Source organism: Eutrigla gurnardus, assembly GCF_963514095.1.
Source record: "Eutrigla gurnardus genome assembly, chromosome: 9".
In the NCBI taxonomy this organism is placed as follows: domain Eukaryota; kingdom Metazoa; phylum Chordata; class Actinopteri; order Perciformes; family Triglidae; genus Eutrigla; species Eutrigla gurnardus.
In genome coordinates this window covers 23,784,588-23,806,764 of record NC_139923.1, presented here as the reverse complement: position 1 = coordinate 23,806,764, position 22,177 = coordinate 23,784,588, and the positions used below count along the sequence as shown (strand labels likewise).

Below are 22,177 nucleotides of genomic sequence, written 5' to 3'. Positions count from 1 at the left end.
TGTAAGTGAATTCCTCCAGCCTGGAAACCACCACGCTGCATCACTACCATGCTGTTGAGGGTCAGTGCCTGCGTCCCGAGCACATCATGTTGACGCCGCACATTTGGCTCTAAGCTCCTGCTAATCATTTGCAAATCATCAGCTGACGCCTAATAGTGAAGTCAATGTGTGTGGCTATTCAGTGCCAAGTCACATTGTGCTGTCACCAGCGTGTGCACTCACCTGGGGGAAACTACCCGAGCTGACCAGTAAGACTCAAGAGCTCAATGGGCCTTTTTAATGATGGCTGAATTCCAATTAGCTGCTTCAGTATCAAGAACTTGGTGTTGTACAATGTCAAAATACCGGCTGTCATCAGTTTAGATCATTGACAAGGGGTTTCAAGAAGTTTGGGGAACACTGCAAAATCATCACACACACAAACAAAGGGCACAGAAAACCAAAAAGATGTCCATGTTGCACAACTTTAATAGAATATTTTAACTAACTCTGTACAAATTGAAAAGAAATATTGCGCAAGTAACAAATTGTGAATAAGAACCAGTTAAGGCCATTGCCAGCGCACGGTCCAATGTGGTAGATTTAACGAAGTCAACCGTGGCTCGGAGAGATCTGTCCAACGAGATCTACAATCGTTCTTTTTACAAAGAGAGAAGGGGCGGATGATATTTTTGCTGCGACTGCCGTCGCCGACCAGTCACCGGCGGTAAAAGGTGTCCAACCAAATGGCCAAAATCCAAGTGCAGTATATAAAATACATTGGCAACCTCTTCCATTTGCTCACTACATTCTACTGAATCATTAGACAATAACAGAAATATTTATATATTCTTTAACAATTTTAAACGCTGAATTAGAGTACACGGTGTTAATGACAATTGGCAAACAACTGAATAAAAGAGGACAGCGTTTTGTCTTTCATTTTGGCTTATTGGCAACAGAATTTACATTTAATCCAAACATCTGGCACCCTGTCCATTCACCGACTATTAATGACATTTGTTAAGAACTAGATATAGACCAGAAGTGATAATGAACGAAGGAGGTTGTGGGTGAGCCACTGTCTGCTGACGTGTTAATATTTTGGAAACATTCACCAGACTGGATCTAATGCTTGAGCTGGGCCGTGTGAAGAGAAATGTCTTCTTTTATTAAATTGTTCTCATTATTCTTGTCGACACAAGCTCAAAAGAGCATTTCAGGGATGAGTTCAACATGACAGTTTTGAGGTACATCCAAAAGCCTGTCACATGATGTTAATTAGGGTCACATGTCCACTCAAGTACTCCGTTTAAATGCTTGTTGAGCCCAATAACACCTGGGCAGAAAGTGAGCGGTATTAATGTTATTTTAATTACTGAAATTGTTAACAATTAAAAAAAAAAACTGACTTGGCAGTATTCACTTTGTGTTGACATGCTAAAGCCCAAGTGAGGTTTGAGCCAATGAGAAAGAGCCTATGGCTGCGGCCGGGAGTTAAAGAGTTCCTGAAATGCACCACTTCATACAGTTGCATGACACCAGAATAAATAGTCCAATGACATGACAATGAACATTTAAAAAAAGTAAATTAAATTGAAAATGATACATTGTATGTCTCTTAAAAAACACCATAACAAAAGAAAAACACTTCAGCAACCCCAGTGAAAGATTAAGTCAGACTTGTTCAACAGTTTCCTGGTGAACTAGCACTTCTCTTGTTGGCATTAAAAAACCCTGAGTAACTGATTTATTTCCATGAAAACTAAAGTTTGGATCTATCCGTTTTTCCTATCTTTTTCCATATGATGATGTTCTGAGGTCGTTGGCAGTAGTAATACTTACTCCTACTACCATACCAAAGAAGAAGACTGTCCCTATGTGATGCCGTGGTGGTTTAATTAAGAGTCAAGTCACTTCCGCTTTGAGTTGGTATGAAGCCAAATAAAAAGAGGGGAGATGGGCGCAAGACAAAAGAAAAAGAAGTCATGCACATAGTAAAAACCCAGTTTGCTTTGCGTTCTATTGCGTTCAGATGAGTTCATAAAAGGGCGAGGCCTGCTAGAGACTTGCTGATTGGCTAAGAACTGATTTGACGGACCGCAGGTCGCCACCTCCGCTGATCACGACGGTTACTGCTGTTTGCATTCGGCAGGCTGGGGCTGTTCTTTCTGTGGGGAGCACACACACAGAGAGAGAGAAAGCAGGTTAGAAAACAAGACGATGGAGAGCAAGCGAGGCCGCTGGGCATTCAACTAACCAGTAGAAGAGGCTAATAAGAAAGCAGACGCTAGAGAATGAAAGCACCTGGTGTGAAGGTACAATGTAAGAAACCTGGGATGGGATTTCAGGAGGAAAAACAAATGGATGTGAAGAGCCAAGACAGGAGAGGGAGAATAGAAGCCGAATCTAGCAAAGATATGAGTCGAGGGTCTTAAACGCCTCGGACTAGTGGAAGAATCAAGGATACTGTGAAGGAGACAGGCAGCCAGAATAAGAGATCAGAGCTAATGGACTAGATGGTGTATAATGTGGGATGCCATCCTTATTTCTCCCTTACCTAGAAATTGCATGGGGATGAGAATGATTGATTATGCCTGTAATAGAGGGGAATCCAGGGAAGGGAGAGACAACAATATGCACAAGTTTAATCGTCACATTCAGAAAATGTCATAGTAAGCACAGTGAAACATTGGATTTGGCGAATGAGCACACTGAATTCCTGAATGAGCAGACAGCGGGGACCACGAGGAAAACGCAACACAACAAGCTCCTACAAGAAATTAGTTCACAGACAAAGCAGCATTGTTGGTCACCCCCGAGAAAACTGCTTACAGGCCACGTAAGGCGCTCACTCACTATCGGACTGGAATAGCTCATAATGGGAGCACGTAAACCACACAAGAAACGGCTCTTTCACCGACCGTCATTACATAATCATGTGGAGCCGATGGTCTGAGAGTAAGGGCAGGAAGAACACCTCTTAAAACATCTGCCGTATGCAGGATGTATGGCACGTCTGAGCTGGAGGTGGAAACTAAAATAACTTTCAAGAAGGCTCACATTGTCATCGTCATGGCCTCCACTGAAACAGAGACTAAAACTCTGTACTTTCAGCCGTCAATATAAATAGCTTTATCAAGTTATTTATTGAGCCACATAAAAACAGGGAGAAAACAGGTATTTCTATCCGTAAGGTTTGTTTATAAGTTAACTGTGATGTTACATTGGCTTCTTCAGCACTTTTCTCCACTCTACTGTGAAGTCTGTGTCTGCGCCACTTTACAAATGTTTACTACAGAGACGGCGTCATTTCCTGTCCATCACGTGAGCTACGTTGCCACAGTGCGTGTCATCATAACACAGAACATAAACGAATTGACGAATTTCCTTACCAACTGTTATTTAAAGTCAATTTTAATCTATTAGCAGTCCTAAATTGTACATTTGCTCTTTTTTTATATGCAGGCGTTTGAGATCAAATCACTTGAAGATATCCTAAAGATGAAAGCCAGTCCAGAGATAATTACTGCTGTGGTAATGATACACCTAGCTGTTAATTTCCACATCTATGACAGTGATTGTGAGATCATTTCTTGACTTTGAACGACCATAAAAATAATTGAATCGTTATAGAGAGGGTGAAATAGTCAGCGATACAGAGCTTCCAATATTTTGCTCCCATGCAGAATAATTCAAATTTGGCAGTAAATCACATGAAAGCCAACAGAGTTATATCTCGATACACTTCAGAGTGAAGTCAATATAAATCAATGCCTTGAATGTGATGTTATGGAAATAATCACTCATTTTTAAGAAGACTTCTCTGACACAAACTGTGGTCTCCCAGGTGGTTGAGTTAAAGGCACAGCTCAGAAGCAAAACTATTAAAAGTATTCATGTATTCAGAATTTATACTGACCTTGGTGTCAAAGTCTCCCTCGTCATCATCATCATCGTCACCCTCCTCATCTTGTTCCTTACAAACGAAGACAAGATGATTATAATACAATGGATATTAAGGAACACTGGGTTAACAACATAGATTATATGTTTTGGCATTAATGTGTATGTTGGTACAGTTGCAGACCCAAGTCCCGTGTGAACAGTGATGCCCAGCTGTCGGGTATATAAAATTCAGTGTTTGTGAGTGAAAGTTAAAAAGTATTACTGACCTCTTCATCTCCTTCCTCCAGCTCCTCCTCCTCAAACTGCATAAAAAAAGAGAGTGAAAACACATGTGGTAAAACAGTAATAATGACAAATTTGGCTTATATGTCCTTCAAGGAATGTTTTCAGTCTGCAGATATCCATCTTTTCTTGTTCAAGTGAATCAGTGTGTTAATAGGAAAAACACTCACGCTCTCGTCGTCTTCCAGGGCCTCTCCAGTGAAATACAGCACAGCTCTGGGAACTATTCTCTCACGGAAGAAATGACCGATCTCAAAGTCTGTGGCTAGGGTGAACTCGGAGTCCTCATCCTATAAAACGTCAACACAAGACCAGTTTAACCCAGCTACCGACGCTATAGCTCGATGGTAATGTGGAAGAATGAATACAAATCAAAGTGGTGATTTTATGAAGCACAAGCTACATTTGACTCACCATTTCTCCATCTGGTGAAGCTGTAAGGGAAAGGACATACAATTTAAGCAACACATCAAAACGCTGCTTTACAACGAATATAACGGCAATTAAAGATTAAAAAAAGTGGGCAACTTAATGTATGAATGTACTACATTAATTTTAAAATGATCAGTTAAGCCAACAGTCACAGACAGATGTTACATTTGTTTTATAATAGCTAATTCCAAAGCTTCTGTATTGAATGCTGTGATTCAACAAGAATCTTGAAGCCCATTTAAGGGAAAAAAAACACACTCATTATCAATGACATCACAAAGCAGGGTCACATCACCCACAGTAAGTGACAAGCCGTTGGCAAACAGCTGTGCTCCTCCGCCCTGGCAATAAACTGACTAAAGATGACATCATCCCATCCTTCCTCCTCTTTCAACAATACGGTAAGGAAACTTCACCACATAGTCTAACACTGGGGTCCTCTACTATAGGAACATCAGCATACATTTAAAATGCTCAAATCACTTTATATATGCTAAAACATCCGTGCACTGCACAGCTCTCAAGTCACATGCACTCTTTGTGACACGATGACAGTTTCTCTTTAACGAAAATCCCAACCAGAAATGCACACCTGAACGCGCGTAGCTATTTATATCCACACGTCATATACAGGGGCCATGGCATAACCGGCAAGACATAACATTTACTCAGCCAATGAGTGATCAGGTCAACTTCTCCAAGTCAGAATAAGTCCAGGCATGTCTGACAGGTAAGCCGACTAGACTGGAAAGACGAACCATAATTAAGTAAAAAGGTGTATTCTGCCCAACTCATTGATCCTTTGTGAGAGAATGACTCATTTCAAGATGTGTGACTTACGGGATCTGTCACTGTATTATTCACGTAGTGTTCATGCTTCTTCTAGAATGGCCTCCCTCCCATTAGATGAGCGCATTCACACCAATAAGGTTCCCGATGACTTTAACGGTTGATTTAATCATTTAAATAAAACTGACATCAGGCAGAATTATTCTAAAATGTAAACGGCACTTTTTTTAAATCCTAAACTTGGTATTCCTCTCTGTTGATATATGCATTAATGACTGAGTTCACTCATTCATTCATTCTCTTTGAGATGTTTACTCGTGTGCTAGATATAAACCTCACACTGACAGATTTATTTTTAAAACTTCACATCAATTATTTGTAAAATGTTTTACTAGTGCTCTCATAAATTTACCTCAAAATGTAATTTATGTCAATCATTAACTGACCGTTTAGCGGCACAAAAACTTCTTACACACACGTACATAGTCCAACACCAGATAATCTGACTGTTCCTACACACAGCAGAGCACAATCTGAAACAATCTGTCGCCACCTGCTGTTCAACTCGGTTCATTGCAGTGTCGGTTGGTAAAACCTCATGACCACGCATGCCAATGTGTTGCCACACCGTCTGCAGATCAACAGACTTGTTAACTGTCAAGTAGGTCTTTTTGTGTGAGCTTTCAGTGATTAATTTGTGTATGTGTGTACACCACTACGTTGTTGAAAATAATTAGGAATTATTGGTTTGAAAATTACATTTAGACCCCCAGAGAAAATGCACTCCATGTTGTGTATGTTCTCACCTTTGACAGGGTTAAAGAAGTTGAAGAAAGAGTCATTGGGAACCTGTTTGGTAACAGTGCGGACGGTGCCACGGCCTTTATGCTTCTGCTTCTTCTTAATAGTTTTCACGGTCACGTCCTTCCCCTTGTGCCAGTCTATTTGACAGCTAGAGAGAGAAGATGTGCAAAACGGTGAGAGGCGGCAGAAAGCAAAGAGGCAAATAAAAAGGAAGGTAGAAGTTGGAAGAAGTGCCAAGAGGAGGCTGCTATGTGGGATGTAATGTCAGACTAATATAGAAAGAGTGAACAGAAATGTTTTACAAACCACACAATCTCTATTTTTCCTTAAACCTCAACATCATATATGTCAAAACAAGCACCAACATGTTCCTGTGCTCTTTGGCTTACCCTTCACAGTCAATGATCTCTGGCCCTTCGAATGAGAAAGGCTCGGAGGCATCAGGCTCCGACTTCATCCTGTAGACTTTAGTGAGGACTGCATTGTTGAAGTAACCATTGGACTCGAAGTGGAACTCTAATGTGAAACTCTGTGACAAAGACCAAGACACATAATGAATTTGAATTATATTCATTTGATTAATTTGGGATGATGCAAATTCATTATCAAAACATGATGATACTGACCATTGGCTGTCCTGGCTCTGAAAACTTTACTTGAATATCTTTCAGGTGCTTTAGGATGGGCTCATCATGTTCCTGGTGGTAGATGAAGACAATCGCATCAGAGATAAACAACACTGTTGAGAAAAGGGCTGTAATGCGCATCAATCCTTTAAATGTACCTGTAGCATGTCGCTGAGCATGTCCACACTCTTGAATATGGTGAGCCAGAACTCAGGAATGCCTTTTGGGTCTTCCTCTGGCGTGGCTTCCTCTTTCTTTGTATCCTCAATAGCAGCTTTTTCCTTTACCTCCTCCTACAGGCAATGGTGAAGCACTCATCAAAATCCATTCACTGTTCACAAAAACCTAAACAATTTAGTGTGTTAAGCTTTCCAGAGTTCTTACAACTTAAGGCAAATGAGATTTAAGACTGTTCATGTCACTTGGAATTAAATTTAAGGCAAACATAAGAGCAAAACACCACATGGTAAACACCGCACATTTCCACTTTAGGGACTAATAAAGCTTATCTTATATCTTAAAACTCTTTATGTAGTTTCCAAGAATGCCGTCTCAGAGTCATTGTAATAGAAAACAACACAGAGAACACTTTACTGACAAGTTGCGCACATATTTCATTTTACAGACTTTTGAACGATTGATAAGACAATTTAATACCAATTAACGCCTTGCTTTTAGATTGATAAATTCAATGTCTTTGAAAGCCTTTTACGGATCTTTGGAAACCCTGAGAGAAGAGAATATTTTACAATACACAGACGTTGTGTAAACAAAGGATTCAGATACAGCCATGATTACAGCAACAAAACCGTTATTTCCCAAAATCCTGTTTCATGTTGGACAATTTCAGCAGACTGTGGTTGTGAGAAAAAAACAATTCCCTTTCACTTTGCCGCAAAAAAACAAAACAGACGTAGTATTTGGCAAAGGAAAACAAATTTAAAACTGTACTTACAGCTAGCTCCTCCTCTTCCTCCCTGTCACTGTGCCACTCACACTCTTCGTCTGTGGGTTCCACCGTTCCCGTTACAAAATCTCGTCTCTGTGGCAAGCATTCATTACAACAAAGTTGATGACGTTAGAGATGGATATGGGAATATCCAACAAGGTTGAATTATTTTCAGCTTGCACAGTGAAATCAACACCATTTGAGCTAGAATGACCCACAATGACAGGCAAACACACACACACACCTTTAAATTATATTTATCTAATTAATATATATATATATTTTAAAGAAATATATACACACACACACACACACATATATTTACATACATACATATACACACAGCAGAGACAGGTGCAGCAGGATTACAGCTGTCAGTCTACAGTGCAACCAAGAATGGCTGAGTTCTTGTCACTAGCTCTGGAAATAGCCACGACTGACAAAAGAACAGATGACTACTCGTTGTAGCAGTTTTCAATTTAGCACCAAGGATGGACCCTCACTGACCTCAGATCAGACCAGAGAGACACATTTAACCACCCATTAGTGCATGGAGCAATTGAGAAACAAAATAAGACCTAGCTTTTGACGATCAAAGAACATTCTGTACATGTGGCGTTACAGTCAAGTTAATTAAAACTTCTGTTACAAAAATAAATGTTGTTAGTGTACCTTGTCAAACAGTGGCTGATAGAGGGCAGCATACTTCCTCTCGAGCTCATGGACCTCCTCGTAGAATTTAGCCTCTATGTTGGCACACTGCACCTGTAGCCTTTTCAAGGCATGCACTCGCCTCTTCACTACTTTGGGAAGCGCGCTATAAGAAAGGGGAACACGAGAATTGGTGTGGATTCAAATAATTTACAGTAAAAGAAAAACATAATCTTTGTTTTAGAAGTATAAGGGCGACCTGATCCAATTCTTATACACTTTAATCTTTTAAACCGTTGAGTCCTCAACTGAGGGGGTTGGCAACCACCAAAGGATCTCAAGATGGTTTTATGAGATCGACAGATGATTTTGTGTGTGTTTGGGTGTGGCAATACGATACTGTATATTTTATCAACGATATTTTCATATTATCAAATGAAGATAATAGTCCATCATCTATAAAACATGTTTTGTTTGACAAGGGTGAAAAGTTTTGCCGGATGATATACATGGCAGCAGAATAGTTTCATGCATTGAACCTTGATTGGGTACGTTTTTATACGAGATTTAGCTTTCATTTGTTCTTGGGGCATGCAATACAATAAGTTCACACAAAAACCCTTTAACAACTCTTTAACATGCATTAACTTTTATATCAAGGTCATGATCCTGAATCTTAACATTGACAATCAAATTAGTACACCTCACCACAATATCTACCTGTGCAATAAAACTGCACAGGCAGTAGATAATATCAAAGGGTCCAAGGAACATACACACATGAATGCTCATCCATATAATTGCTGTGTAGGCTTTTAGAAACAGTTACAATGTCTAACATATTGGATGAAAAGGATAAGTGATTACCATTTTTCCCTATTACATTTAGGTCATTTAGCAGACGCTTTTGTCCAAAGCGACTTACAATAAGTACATTTGTCAAAAGAAGTTAACAAAGAAACCACAACGTATCATTGCCAATAAAGTAAGAGCTAAAAATAGAACAAGAACAACAACTATTGCCATCTTAAGTTGTCAAATGACGCACATGAACAGCATACCATGAAAATATTTCAATGTTTACTTTCTATCTTACATAACACAAACCTAGTATAAAAAAAACTGCACTGACCTTTCCAAGAAGTGGAAGCCGACAGGTTTGTCCATCTGCCCACCTGGATTTTGCATCCCTTGTTCCGCTTTACCTGCCAAAAAACAACAACAGAAAAAACAAAATAATTGCAGGTTATTATCATCAAACAAATATGTTTTTTAGTGACAATATTTCATTCATAATGTTTTGTTTGCAGCTCAACAGACACTTAATGTCACACCATCTAATGCATTAGCTCTCAAACAAATAGTGTAACTTGTTAAGTTGTGTTTTTATTTAGACGTCAAAGTTGTTGATTTAACTATTTGCATGGGGATTATAACAATAATTTGCATTTTTTCACTTGGTTTGGCGAGTCTTTATTTGCATACAGTATCATCTTATGTTAAACTCGTCAGAACCAACAGTTTCTTCATTTAACTCCTAAATTAGTATGGTAAGTTAACTTAAAATAGATTGTCTTTACCTTTATTGGCGTCCATTACCAAGTGGCAGCTCCTTCCTCTGATAAAAACAGACCAATTACATTAGACACGTATTCATTGCGAGTCAAAGCCAGAGCCTCAGTAACTACGGACAACAGGGTGTAACCGGCGCTGTCATTTAGTCATTCTTCTATTATGTGAAACGTGTTTTCATTACAGCATCGCCACCATTGTTAAAAGTCTCTCCGATGATTTTAGGGCGATACAAACTGGGGCAAGTGTCAGCTAGTCAGAGCGATAGACACGCCAGGCTGAGCTAACGTTGCTTCAACCGATCAACAGAAAACACTCGTGTTGAGCAAGCGCTGGCCGATGACGCATTGACACGCTAATGGCAGCTGGGCTAGGCTATGACAACCAAAGTTAGCATCTTTCCATTTACAATCACCTAAAATGACTGTCGCTGCGTCTGACAGCCACAAAGGATCACCAACAAAACAATATCGAAGGAATACACACGCGTGTATATGCTTAGCAACAGGCACATAGTAATAACTACCGAGTATGGGCGGTGCCAAAAAAAAAATCTGACAGCAGCTAACCGGGCTAGCTAGCTAGCAAGAAGCTACGAGCCAACGTGCTACGAACAATGCTTTGGCTAAGAGCAAATGCGAAGGTTAACACTTTACATTAACCTTGTATCTCCCATTCGTACAAAACAATCAGGATATTATATGATAATTGGTTGGAAACAATACCGTGGTTTGCATTTTAGTAGATACAACTGCCTGTTAACGTTACAGCTACTAGCCTACTGCTAGCCGCATTGTCAAGCTAATAGCCGCTAGCTATCGTTAGCTCGCGGGTTAATGAAAGCAAGCCGTATCAGAGCAAAGTGCCTTAAAGACAGTTAATCGGCGGCGCGTGACATTGGTGAGATAACTCGTCACGTTGCTGATTAATATTCTAACATGGTAGGAAATGCTGGTGTTGACACGTTTCTGTTTACTAGCTGTTTTAGCAGCCTTACCTCTAGCTGAGCGGAATTCTAGCTGGTCGCCTCTCTCACGCGTCTTCGCTTCAACCCCCCACGCGCGAGCAACGCACACGCGCTACAGCATCCTCGATTCTCATTGGACCGCTGGTGAAGGAGGGCATGGTGCTGCATTCAAGAACCGCGTCTCAATCACGGAGACGCCTGGAGCCTGTTAAATAACGGACAAATGAAAGGTAAACAATCAGTTTCTTATCTCGAAGCCTTTTCAGCCACCCCATGAAACAGCTAGACAGAAAATAAATATAAATAATGAGACAACTTTATTTTACAATGTTTATGTTTCTATCTTCGGGCTGCACGGTGGTGTAGTGGGTAGCACTGTCGCCTCACAGCAAGAGGGTCCCGGGTTCGATCCCCGGGTCGGCCCGGGTTCCTTCTGTGTGGAGTTTGCATGTTCTCCCCGTGTAAGCGTGGGTTCTCTCCGGGTTCTCCGGCTTCCTCCCACAGTCCAAAGACATGCAGGATGGGGATAGGTTCATTGGTGACTCTAAATTGCCCGTAGGTGTGAATGTGAGTGTGAATGGTTGTTTGTCTCTACATGTCGGCCCTGTGATAGACTGGCGTCCTGTCCAGGGTGTACCCTGCCTTCGCCCAATGACAGCTGGGATCGGCTCCAGCCCCCCCGTGACCCTGAATACAGGATAAGCGGTAGAAAATGGATGGATGGATGTTTCTATCTTCTCTGTATGTTCAATATTAAGGCGTTTTGTGATATATATTTTCTGTTCATTGTGCTTTGACTGTCAAAAAGCCCTTAGTAGAAAGATCACACACATAGATACTGAAGTGTTTTGAATATATAAACTACAAAATTATACAAATGAGATGTGACTGTAAGAAGGTCAGAGATGTATGTAATTACAAATAACTTTAATTGCTGCATGTCGTGAGTGTTTATCCAGATTATTTACACATACATTCATATATCTGGCAGACAATTTTGCCCAAAGCCTTGAGAATCACACAGATTATGTTTAGACCACAAGAGGGCTTCATACCCCAATGTTTCATAGGAGACTGTGACTCTATCTGTACACCGACAGAGGCTCTCATATTGTATAAATGTATTAATAAGTCGACAGATGACAAACTTGGTGGTGGTGAGTGTGTGTACCTTTTTTGTGTTTTTTTTTTTCAGTTTTTCTTTCAAAACTGCAGAATGTAGCTTACAAAATCATATAAATGAACAGAAAACACATGTATGTATGTATGTATGTATGTATGTATGTATGTATGTATGTATGTATGTGGATGTATACTTTTAGGTGAGCTGACCTAGCACTTTGTGTATTCACATGGCTGATAAGAGATGGTCAGATAGGCTGGTTGGTGATTGGAATGAGTAAAGATCAAACAAAGTAGCCATATTTGAGAAATGATATCAACAAACGCTGGTACGAAGCACAGTAAGAGCTGTCATTCACCTGGTTTATTGGATAACATTAGCATTTTAATTGGATCCCATGACACTGATGTTAAATTCAAAGTGGGAGGTGGTAGCCTATTTGCTTTGAGTCAATTTTTGTCACCATCCACAAACAGGAGAGAACATATTCCTTTCCTCTTTTGTCATTACAAATCACATCTCAAATTAAAAATCCACCACTTATTAAATCATATCTATTTAGAAATACGGTCTTTACTTGAAAATGCCAAACTGTGTCATCCGACTAAATCAGTTGTGATCATGTTTGTATTCCAATGATTCACCATGAAGTTTATTTTTTTTTCCTTTTGGAAATTGCCTTTTTTTATTGTTGCAGAAATAGCCCACTGCGTTACAGACATAAAAACCACTAAAACCCAGCCTTCTTTCTGTTTGCTATCAACCACTGCGTAGTCTACACACTTGAGAGAAAGTGACAGCACCGGGGCCCCTCAGGGTACGATTGTGGTGACCAGGCTTTGTGCCTGTCACAGAGTGACATTTACCAGCAGGATCTGTACCCACAAAAGAAATCAAATGTGATTGTGTAGCATTTGGGACAAGCCAGGGATCTTAGAAACAAGTGTATAGTCATCAATATTTTTGAAAATGTAGGGTGATTGTAGTGCTTCTTTTTTTAATGGAAACTGGCTAAATGTACAGAAGAGCTTGATGTGCGCGATCAAACCGCTCTTATGTGGATCTTTGAGTTGCCACGAATAAATCAAAGAAGGACGCTGACTTTAAATGCAGCCATTTGAAAGCCTTTGATAGTTTTGCGACTCTCTAAAGATGTCGAAGTGACTGTGATATTGTTAAGACAATAGTAACACCTGCAGCTCTCCCACACAGCTGTATTTAGCCCAACTTTACAGCTCTAGTCTGTCAGTTAGTCCCAAACTCCCAGCTTCCCCTCTCCACACAAACACATAGCTGTTTAAATCATATATGCTGATATTTTCCACCTGTCTAGTCAAAGCTGTGTGTACACTCTTTTCATTGTGTGTCTGTGCACTGCACATATAGAGGACGCAGGGTAAACTCTTATCACTTGTGTCAGATTGTCTACCTCAAGCATGTATAAAAATTGCTATGAAGAAACGCTACAGAATGATAAAATGTTAAATTCACGTATCTACCCTCGCTCATCATACGTCACCCTTCGCCTTGAATAGCAGATCGGCTGGAGGAATCGCAGAAATCATTACAAGAGAGGTGACTTAAATGACTCCGCTGACCTGATGATATAACAATGAGCCCAAAGGCAAATGTGATTTCTCCCTGATGCAAACCTGGACGGGTCAAACGCATGTCATCTGTCACAAAAGGGTAGAGTGGACGGTCTGCTCTTTTTCCTTCTCTCAGTCTCTCTCGTTCTCTCTGTCCTTCTACAATACACCATGTCCTGGAAATGTCCTTGTTTTCCCCCCTGTTCTTCCTGTGGGAGGTTATTGTGAAGTTTGACATCTGGCGTTCAAATGGTAAAATCCCCACAGACACATTTCTGATTTTGGGTTCTAAAGATGGAATTAGGGCTGCAATGTTAGCACTGGGGGCCCAGGTCCGAGTTCGGGTCCGGCCTCCTTCTGTGTGGATTTAGCATGTACTTCTCGTGTTAACCCCCGCTTCCTCCCACAGTGCAAAGACATGCAGGATGGGGATAGCTTCATTGATTACTCTAGATTGCCCGTAGGTGTGAATGTGATTGGTCCAGCCCTGTGATAGTCTGGCGACCCGTCCAGGGTGAGCCATGCCTTCCTATGTCAGCTGGGATCACCGGCTCCACGGCAACAGGATAAGCAGTTGATAATGGATGGATGGACCAAATTGACATGACTTGAATAAGTGGCCTGTGTTATCGAGCGTTTTTTTTTTTTATGCTGTCTCGATGTCTTCTTGCTGTGCTTTCAGTTTTAATTCTGACTGTTTTTTTCTCACAGTCAGACTTTTACTGGGTTTTCTACAAACAATCCACTACACTTCATCAATGCTCCGCTCTTACAGTCTTGAATCCTGATCACTTCCGAGTTGTTGCATGTTCTCCCCCATCTTTCTATTGTTTGTTCTGGTTTTCTCCCAAAACCCAAATCATCATCAACAGGTCTGAATGTCAATCCTGCTCCTCGTGGCCATGAATAGAAATGAGTGAATACAAACAATAAATAAATGATTCACCCTTTGTACGTAATTGTCAAATTGTCACATTGATTGGTTGCACGTAGTCATTTACGGCACAGAGAATCTGTTTTTCATTTAAAAGCTTCCGAATCAATATTTCTACTGTTGTGGAACTGAATCTGTTCAATAAAGATCAACAAACAGGATCAGCTTTTTCTCTGTGGTTTATTCGACAAAGTATTTTCTTCTGCAGACAAAAATAGTTTGCCCCTGCCTTCTCATGCAAAAAGCTCAGCAGGAACGACCCTGTAGGCAAAAGACGGGTCACGTCCTATCTTTCAAAGGCAAGATGTAAAGAACACAGATGTCATAATGTCCTCTGAGCACACATGCTTGTATCATCTGACTACACACAAACAGGCAATCATTTTAGTCACAGGATAACAGTGAAAAAGAGGCGATGCAGATCAACGTCTGACCCGACAAAGATTCAGATTATAAATGATAAACATCCAAAATTCCCATAACACTACCTTTGAAAACAGAAGTATACATTTTGTTGCCGTTATTGGTCATGATCTGGTATAAGAGGACACCAAGGTGGTCTAGTCAGCGCTCCTCTTTTATTGTCTGTCTTACTTGTGTGTTCTCGCTTCTCTCTTGTCTCACTTGCACACAATAAACAAAGAACAAAAGAATTGACATCCTCCCGAAAGTGGATGTCATGATACCCCCCCCCCCCCCCCCCCCCTTTTTCCCGCTGATTGAACACGTAGCAGCAGGCGTCTACGCCGGCCTTCTCATCCCACCGGGGTATTGGTTTTGTGAATGAAGTGGCCAAACTCCCAGATGACAATATTGATATGGCTGCGAGGACGGGGCGGCATTTACGAGCCGTCCTGCCCCTGCATCCCCTGTCGTCCATTAGGGCCCCTCTCCTCCTAACGCATGGGTAATGGCCTATCTGGACCCCGTAATCAGACACATACACACTCACTGTAAAAAGGCACAAACAAGCACGCACACCACATTGACACAGCTGCGTCATTATTCACAGAGGGAGGTCTTGGGTGTGTGTTGGGGGGGGGTTAAGGGATGAAAAATGGCAAGCGGAACTACTTTATCTCCCCTGAGGTGGCGGCGTCAGAGGGCCCACCTGCGTAACGATTTCAGCGGAGCCATCGATCCAACTTATGCCAGCCCGAGTTCTCTGCTCACACGATTTGAGAGCAATTTACTTTCATCCGCACCGATAAGCAATTTCAATCATGACATCTTGTTTGTTGTGTTTTTTCTTCTTCTTCTTCTTCTGTTTATTGCCCTCTGCGCTCTCCAATCTCTCTGAATCTGCAGCGACAGCTAAACCTTTTAGCCACCAAAATAACCCAACAACACATAACACCTGTTACTCTCACGCACACAATGAAAGGTTGTTTGTTGACAAAATGTAATTGACTAGTTTTCCCCCCCTATAATTTCAGCATCAAGATGTTGGACAGCAAAACCGAGTTTATTAAAATTCTGACAGCTAAGGACTTTCTGTCAAGGGTACACGTACTTTCTATGATGGAATTAGTTACTATTATTTTTTTTTAAGAATTTGCTTCATTGGGTTTTGTGGCAGAATTAATATGATTTCCTTAAAAATCTTAAGTGTGTGGATCTGCAGAGACCCTGCCCACTCACTATATTTTCTTTATTTTGCAGTTTTTGCGAAGTTTCTGGGCTTCGACCTCCATAAAAACACGGCAAACAGGTGCCAGAGCGTAAGCACACTTCCCAGAGCAAGCTACGAAAACGGTGGACACGGCGCCAGAAAAAACACAAATACAGCGAGACGGAACGCAGAGTGGACAAGGCTCCGGAGTGAATCTGGAGCTGGCATTCACTTGCTGACTTGCACCCTGACCCGAACCCTGGCGAGGGGTCGTGTGCGCTTCTGAGGATGTTTGAATGTACAAACTGCCCCACGACAAATCCTATTCATTCTGCCTTTAGCTATGACAACACAGTGGGAGTCGACATGTTCTTCATGTTCAGGCTTCCTCTCTGCTTAATTTAAAACAGCAGTCCCTGTTTTAAGAAGCCCCTGAAGTCCTGAAATATGACCCTTTTTTATCTTGGTGGTAACAGGATCTGCATAAGTTGTCATCACCGTTTCTGTCCGTTCAAATGCTTCCTACACCACAGCTTACTAACTTACAGGTTTCCTCCATAGACCTGCATCAGATGGACAATACCGAACATTTTGTCCTGTTGACGGACAGAGATCTGCTTCTGGTGGTCCCGTGCCTCTGAGGGCTGCCTGCTGCAGGGGCGGACCGGCCGAGTCAAATCACGAGTCCAGGAAGCAATAACCAATTCATAGCCTTCAGTGAGCCCAGCAGAACAGGCTGTGGATAAACGGGCTTATTCCCGCATTACATCTCCATCTAAGGTGTTGAAGTAAGCCTTACACCTTCACCTAGTCTGGAGCTTTGACCTCAGTGGGGATAAGGTCAGACCGAGGTCAAGAAACAAGTGTAAAACATTTCAGCGTAATGTTTAATCTTGAACATATTTGACAAAATAATCTTATTGCAAGTTTTTTTTTTCATCTCGCCGACTTCGGACTGTAAACTCCATCCTCAAACTTTAAGCAGAATCTTTTTTTTTTTTTAAATGACTGAAAAAAGCTAGTTAGCGTTAAGAGTTAAGATTAATTTGTGTGCAAAAGTGTCATTTTGTCACCTTATGTAACCATGACATATGTCTGCACTTATTTGGCAGCCTATAGAATCTCTGTGTACACATTGCTACCCCGTTATAGGGCCTCTAATTCAGTGCTGGCACGAAGACAATCTTTGGCAGCGCTACGGCATCCTAACATGTCACCCGTTTGATAAATTGTGTCCTGTGCAGCTCACACGATGCAAAAACGTAAAGTTATATTACTGTATTTAGGTGAAAATGGGGTGTGTGGAACCCGGTCTATATAAATCCTGAGCAACACATCTCGCTCTGTATAATCACATGAACATGAGCTGTTTTTTGCACACATGCAACGCAGTTCTACGGCAGAACAAGCAGCGGCAACACTACAGGTGGGGTTTATCTGCGGCTCCAGCTGCTTGATTTTCATCATGAGCTGCAGTCGTTTGGCCCTCCAGGCTGCTGGGTGACAGGGGCCCATTAAGGAAAGGTTAATCCAGTTAGGAGTCTCTCCAGTCGCAGAGCCGTGTGCCACTGCTGGAGGGCGAATGGGCCGATGTTACAGCGCCATTATGCTACTCCTGTGACCCCGGACACAGGGCAAATGGTGGAATAGACTGGGTTTATGTTTCTGGACACTCAAGAGAGGCCACAGATGAGAATTGCTGAGTCATGAGGGAGGTCTGGGGTGGACGCTGTTCCTCAAAGCAAACATACAAATGGTTTCATATTATGATAAATCATAAGGGCAAATCAGATTTTCCTTGCAGCCCGTAAGCCAGAAATAAACGTATTTGTGCTATTTGCGCCCAGTTCGTTTCTCAGACCACTTAAAGGCATCGATGGACATCACTGTCTCTGATTTTTATCCTGCTGGGCATATCCGAAACGAAACACACAGTAGATATGTGGATGCATCCGGACCACAATCAGACTGATCAGATACGACATTTACAAAAGCACAGGCTGCTCGAGAAAAACAAAGAGCGAGAGAGAGGCGTAACACGCGTCGCCTAAACCAATTAATACAGTAGAGAAGCATCAAATCGCCCAAAAAGTCAAATCCTTCCCTTTAAATGGTGGGGAATATCTACATCATCCCTTTGCAATTTAATGTCCTTTTTCCAAGCATCCTTGTTTCTTCATCAACATAACCCTCTTTTTCTTAAAGTGCAGCAATTGACAGCACTGATTTGTTTGTCCTCAAAAGGAAAAAGAAGATCCGTTTATTCCCAGTCCTCGATTTAGAAATCTTAAATCAACTTGCCCTGTTCAGTCATAATGGGATCATGTTCAATTACGTTTCCATTTTTGTGTGACTGTTTTATCCCTCCGTGTGTAAAGAAGCACTCACAGCCAAAGTTGCTTTAAATGACAAATGGGAAGCCTCTTTTTTGCATCCAACGTTGACCTTGTGAACCGCGTCGGGGTCACGGCAACCTGCTGCTGATGTCAGTAATGTGTCGCCGCCGCGTCACAGTCACAGCTGTAGCTACGGGCCACCGTGGCACCGCCGTGATGACAGCCGTCGACACGGACCATTGAGCATCGCACTCCCCCCTCCACCGCTCACCCACCTCAGGAACACTTTATGCCACCGCTGTCAAATTACACATGTAGACAGAGGCATTGGAGAAGCACTCTGTGGAGATTAGTCATTCCACTTGGCAGCTGTATTTTGACACATGCAAAAACAATCACAGTCATCTCCATTCACAGATGCTCAGATGCTGTATCAAAGGGGGGGCGGGCGGAATTCATATGTGGAGTAAAAATGCCCAAAAAATCAAGTTGAACATTTAATTCATTTTATCTTCACTAAATAATATTGTTTTTGCCAGAAATTCTACTTTCCTTTTCCTTTTTATTCCAATAAATACAGGATCTCTCTGGTTTCACAAACACTGAACAGGTACTAATGGCTGATAAAGTAAAAAGAGAAAACAGCATGAATGGTCTTAGTACGGTGTGTGGACACCAGCTTCAATGCTTCTGAATATAAACTCCCTCTGAATGTGTTGATGATTGTTGGAGAACGACCCAAAATCTCATATTGGCGCTGAACTCTGTTGGGTTCTGGTGACTGAATAGAAATTAATTCAACGTATTCGTCTGAAGGATTCACATAAAGAGCCTTGATGTGTAACTTATGGTTAGGAGATGATCTCTTTTAGATCACATCACTGATGTCCATAAAAATGCACTCCCTATTAAATAAACAAATACAAAAATCACATTATAAAACACATATAAAAACATTATGACGTACATAAACCAATTTCAAACAATATTATAGTGACATCCATCCATCAATCAAATCGCTGTCATGCTACAGTCTAAGCCTGCCCTCTTTGTCGGGGTCCAATCAAACGTGAAGGATTTAAAGCCTTCTTGTAACAGTAGAAGCTAAACATGCTCTCATTTCCATTTCACTTTAAGTGTGACTTTTAATTCTTAGTGCCTTTGTTTCAATCTGATTAAGCTTTGATCACAGACATTATTTTCAAACTGCAAATAATGTTAAATAATGAAATTATAATGTATAGAGATTATTTCCTGTTTCCTCTTCTCCTCATCAACGGGATGAAGTCTAATGACCCCACAAAGGTGACTGGCATTGTTCAGCAGCGGGAGAGAGAAAAGAAATGTGGAGGATGATGAATAATGGCCCAGCTGGTCGCGTTAGCTGCAATTAGTCCTCCTGAAGTCCCACAATTATGCAGGGAAAAGCTGACACTCACAAAGCCACAATGCTGCTGAATCAATGCATAATTGCAATAATTATCATCCTGGTGTTATTTGTGGACACGTCCGACACTTGCAGAAAAGAAGATGGAATTGGATAAACACAGAGGGATGAACGGCTGGAGAGAGATCGCCTCTTCAACGGCAACATTACTAACAAAAGGTAGCCTCGATACCTCGTAGGAGCAATGATGGGGGGCGACACTGTGGTCACGATGATCCGGCTCGACGACGTACGCTCGTAACAGACGTCACAACCCCTCTGCAGTCGAGGGCGCATGTCAAGATCTGCTGGAGCTTCGACCTCTTGGGGATTCGTCGGCTGCGAGGAGGAGTCATCGGGAACATCTTAGGAAGTCACTGAAAAGGCTTTGACTGTGGATGAAGAGGGGAGACTCCCTGGACCCAAGTGGTTGCATTCAAAACATATATTTCACCTGGTGGCTTGTGTTTTCTTTGTGCATATATAGAAGAAAAAAACAGAAAAATCACCAGGAAATGAAGTGTTTTGACACACAATATTTTGTGAGGGATTTGCACTTTCCCACGGCAGACCAGACCTCGGCCCTTTATGAATAAAGCTTTAAAATACTATGCTTTACTTATGAGCAAGGCTTTCTTTGGCAGCAAAGAAAAAATGTGGAGGGCAGGGAAGATCAGGAAAAAGCTGAAGTGATTTCCACAGACCAGTAATAAACTGGGCCGACACAAGAAAGCAAACATTCGGAGGGAGGAGATAGAGTGGTATAAGTTTATCTTGATCAGGATTCAGCCCGGAGCTCCGCTGTCCTTCCTCAGACACACAGAATCTGGTTGAGGTTGAAAACAACAACCTGTGCTGTGGACAATTAGGAAGTCTCTTGTGGTTCGGAATGCAATTGCTTTTTAGATTCTCTCTTTTTTTTTGTAACAAACGTAGTTTACGTTTTTTAAATGGCTTATGTTTTATGGCTGTTTTACCATCTTCTTTCTTGGGTGAACCTCTATAATTTGTGAATTATTATGGCAACATTTTTCATTATCTTTAATTGTAAATGGCTTGAAAGGCACGGATGAAACATGTAAAAATGATCGTTGAAATAAATGTCAAGCTTCTGCCTGTGGTTCTTTTATGTCACATCACTTTCATAAAAAGGGCAAGACAAAAAAAAAACATAAAACAAAGCTTTATTTCTAAAGATATATGAATTGATTCTGTTTCCATGCAGAAAACAGGCTTAAACGAGGTGATATTTCCATCTCATTGTTGCTTTGCTTTATCTTACCCATATCATACTCACTCTGTTGCAATAAAGGACAGAACCGGCGCTGTCCCTGCGCCCGGGGCCACATCAGTGCTCTTTAGCATTTTCCAGCCTGTGTTCAGGTTGGGGGGGAGAGTCCCATTCGCCTTCTCTGCCCCCATCAAGGTTACCGCTGTGGGAGCATGATCCCAACGTGGCAGCATGTGGCCAGAAATCAACAGATAACCCTTTTAGGTCTGCTCGCCTGTGGGCACCGTAAGTCTTCAGCTAAACGGCAAATTCACTTGATGTGGTTGTTGGGAAAGTTGGACACGGATGGAGCGGCCCAAACTGCTGTGTGTGTGTTCCACAATAAAATCTAATTTGTGAAGAGCTGTGTAGATTGGATTGAGCTGATAAAGTGACTTAATTTTCCACAGTTTACTTTTTTTTTTCTGGTGTAACCTTAATAATAAAGCCTTCAGGTCAGATCTGGTGGTTGTATAACCCACTTCACCTTAACTGGTGTAAATGTTTATAAAATAAACATTTATCATTTAGCATAACATGAATTTAGAATGAAATATATATATTTTAAATATATACAAAACAATATCAAGAAGTTAGGTTAACGTAATGTTTTATTGAACAATGTAATGAAATGTAAAAAATCCTATAAATTGACATAAGTGTGTGTGTGTGTGTGTGGTTATACAAAAGGTTATACTTACTGTATATAGATGGCTCCAGACTGGGATGTGTCTCGTAGACTCTGCGTATTGATTGATTAGGCTAAAGCGGGATTTGTGTTTGACGTCAGAAAACTGCAAACAAATGACCGCATAAAAAGAGGGACCCTGTCTGAAAAAACGGAAACGCTCTGGGCAAACATCACAGAGGTCCGGAGAGCGCCACCACTGCACGTCGTACTCACAACACGCAACCAGAGACGGCAGA

General features: G+C 41.4%; 1 protein-coding gene across 2 annotated transcripts; it reads right to left on the bottom strand.

The window, feature by feature from the left end:
- Window positions 1–450: 450 nt before the first annotated feature.
- On the bottom strand, window positions 451–11,064 carry nap1l4a (nucleosome assembly protein 1-like 4a). 2 transcript variants are annotated; one of them, XM_084017454.1, is made up of 15 exons: window positions 10,991–11,063; window positions 10,002–10,039; window positions 9,554–9,626; window positions 8,443–8,587; window positions 7,777–7,863; window positions 6,980–7,114; window positions 6,822–6,893; window positions 6,585–6,724; window positions 6,198–6,343; window positions 4,585–4,604; window positions 4,341–4,460; window positions 4,155–4,190; window positions 3,902–3,958; window positions 2,540–2,576; window positions 451–2,150 (listed from the first exon to the last, which is right to left on the bottom strand). In XM_084017454.1, the coding sequence occupies exons 2-14, from the start codon at window positions 10,015–10,017 to the stop codon at window positions 2,571–2,573; spliced, it is 1,053 nt and encodes a 350-aa protein (XP_083873580.1). In that variant the 5' UTR covers window positions 10,018–10,039; window positions 10,991–11,063; the 3' UTR covers window positions 451–2,150; window positions 2,540–2,570. The 2 variants fall into 2 exon arrangements, with proteins under 2 accessions (XP_083873580.1, XP_083873579.1); XM_084017453.1 differs by lacking the exon at window positions 2,540–2,576 and having other exon boundaries at window positions 10,991–11,064.
- Window positions 11,065–22,177: the final 11,113 nt, after the last annotated feature.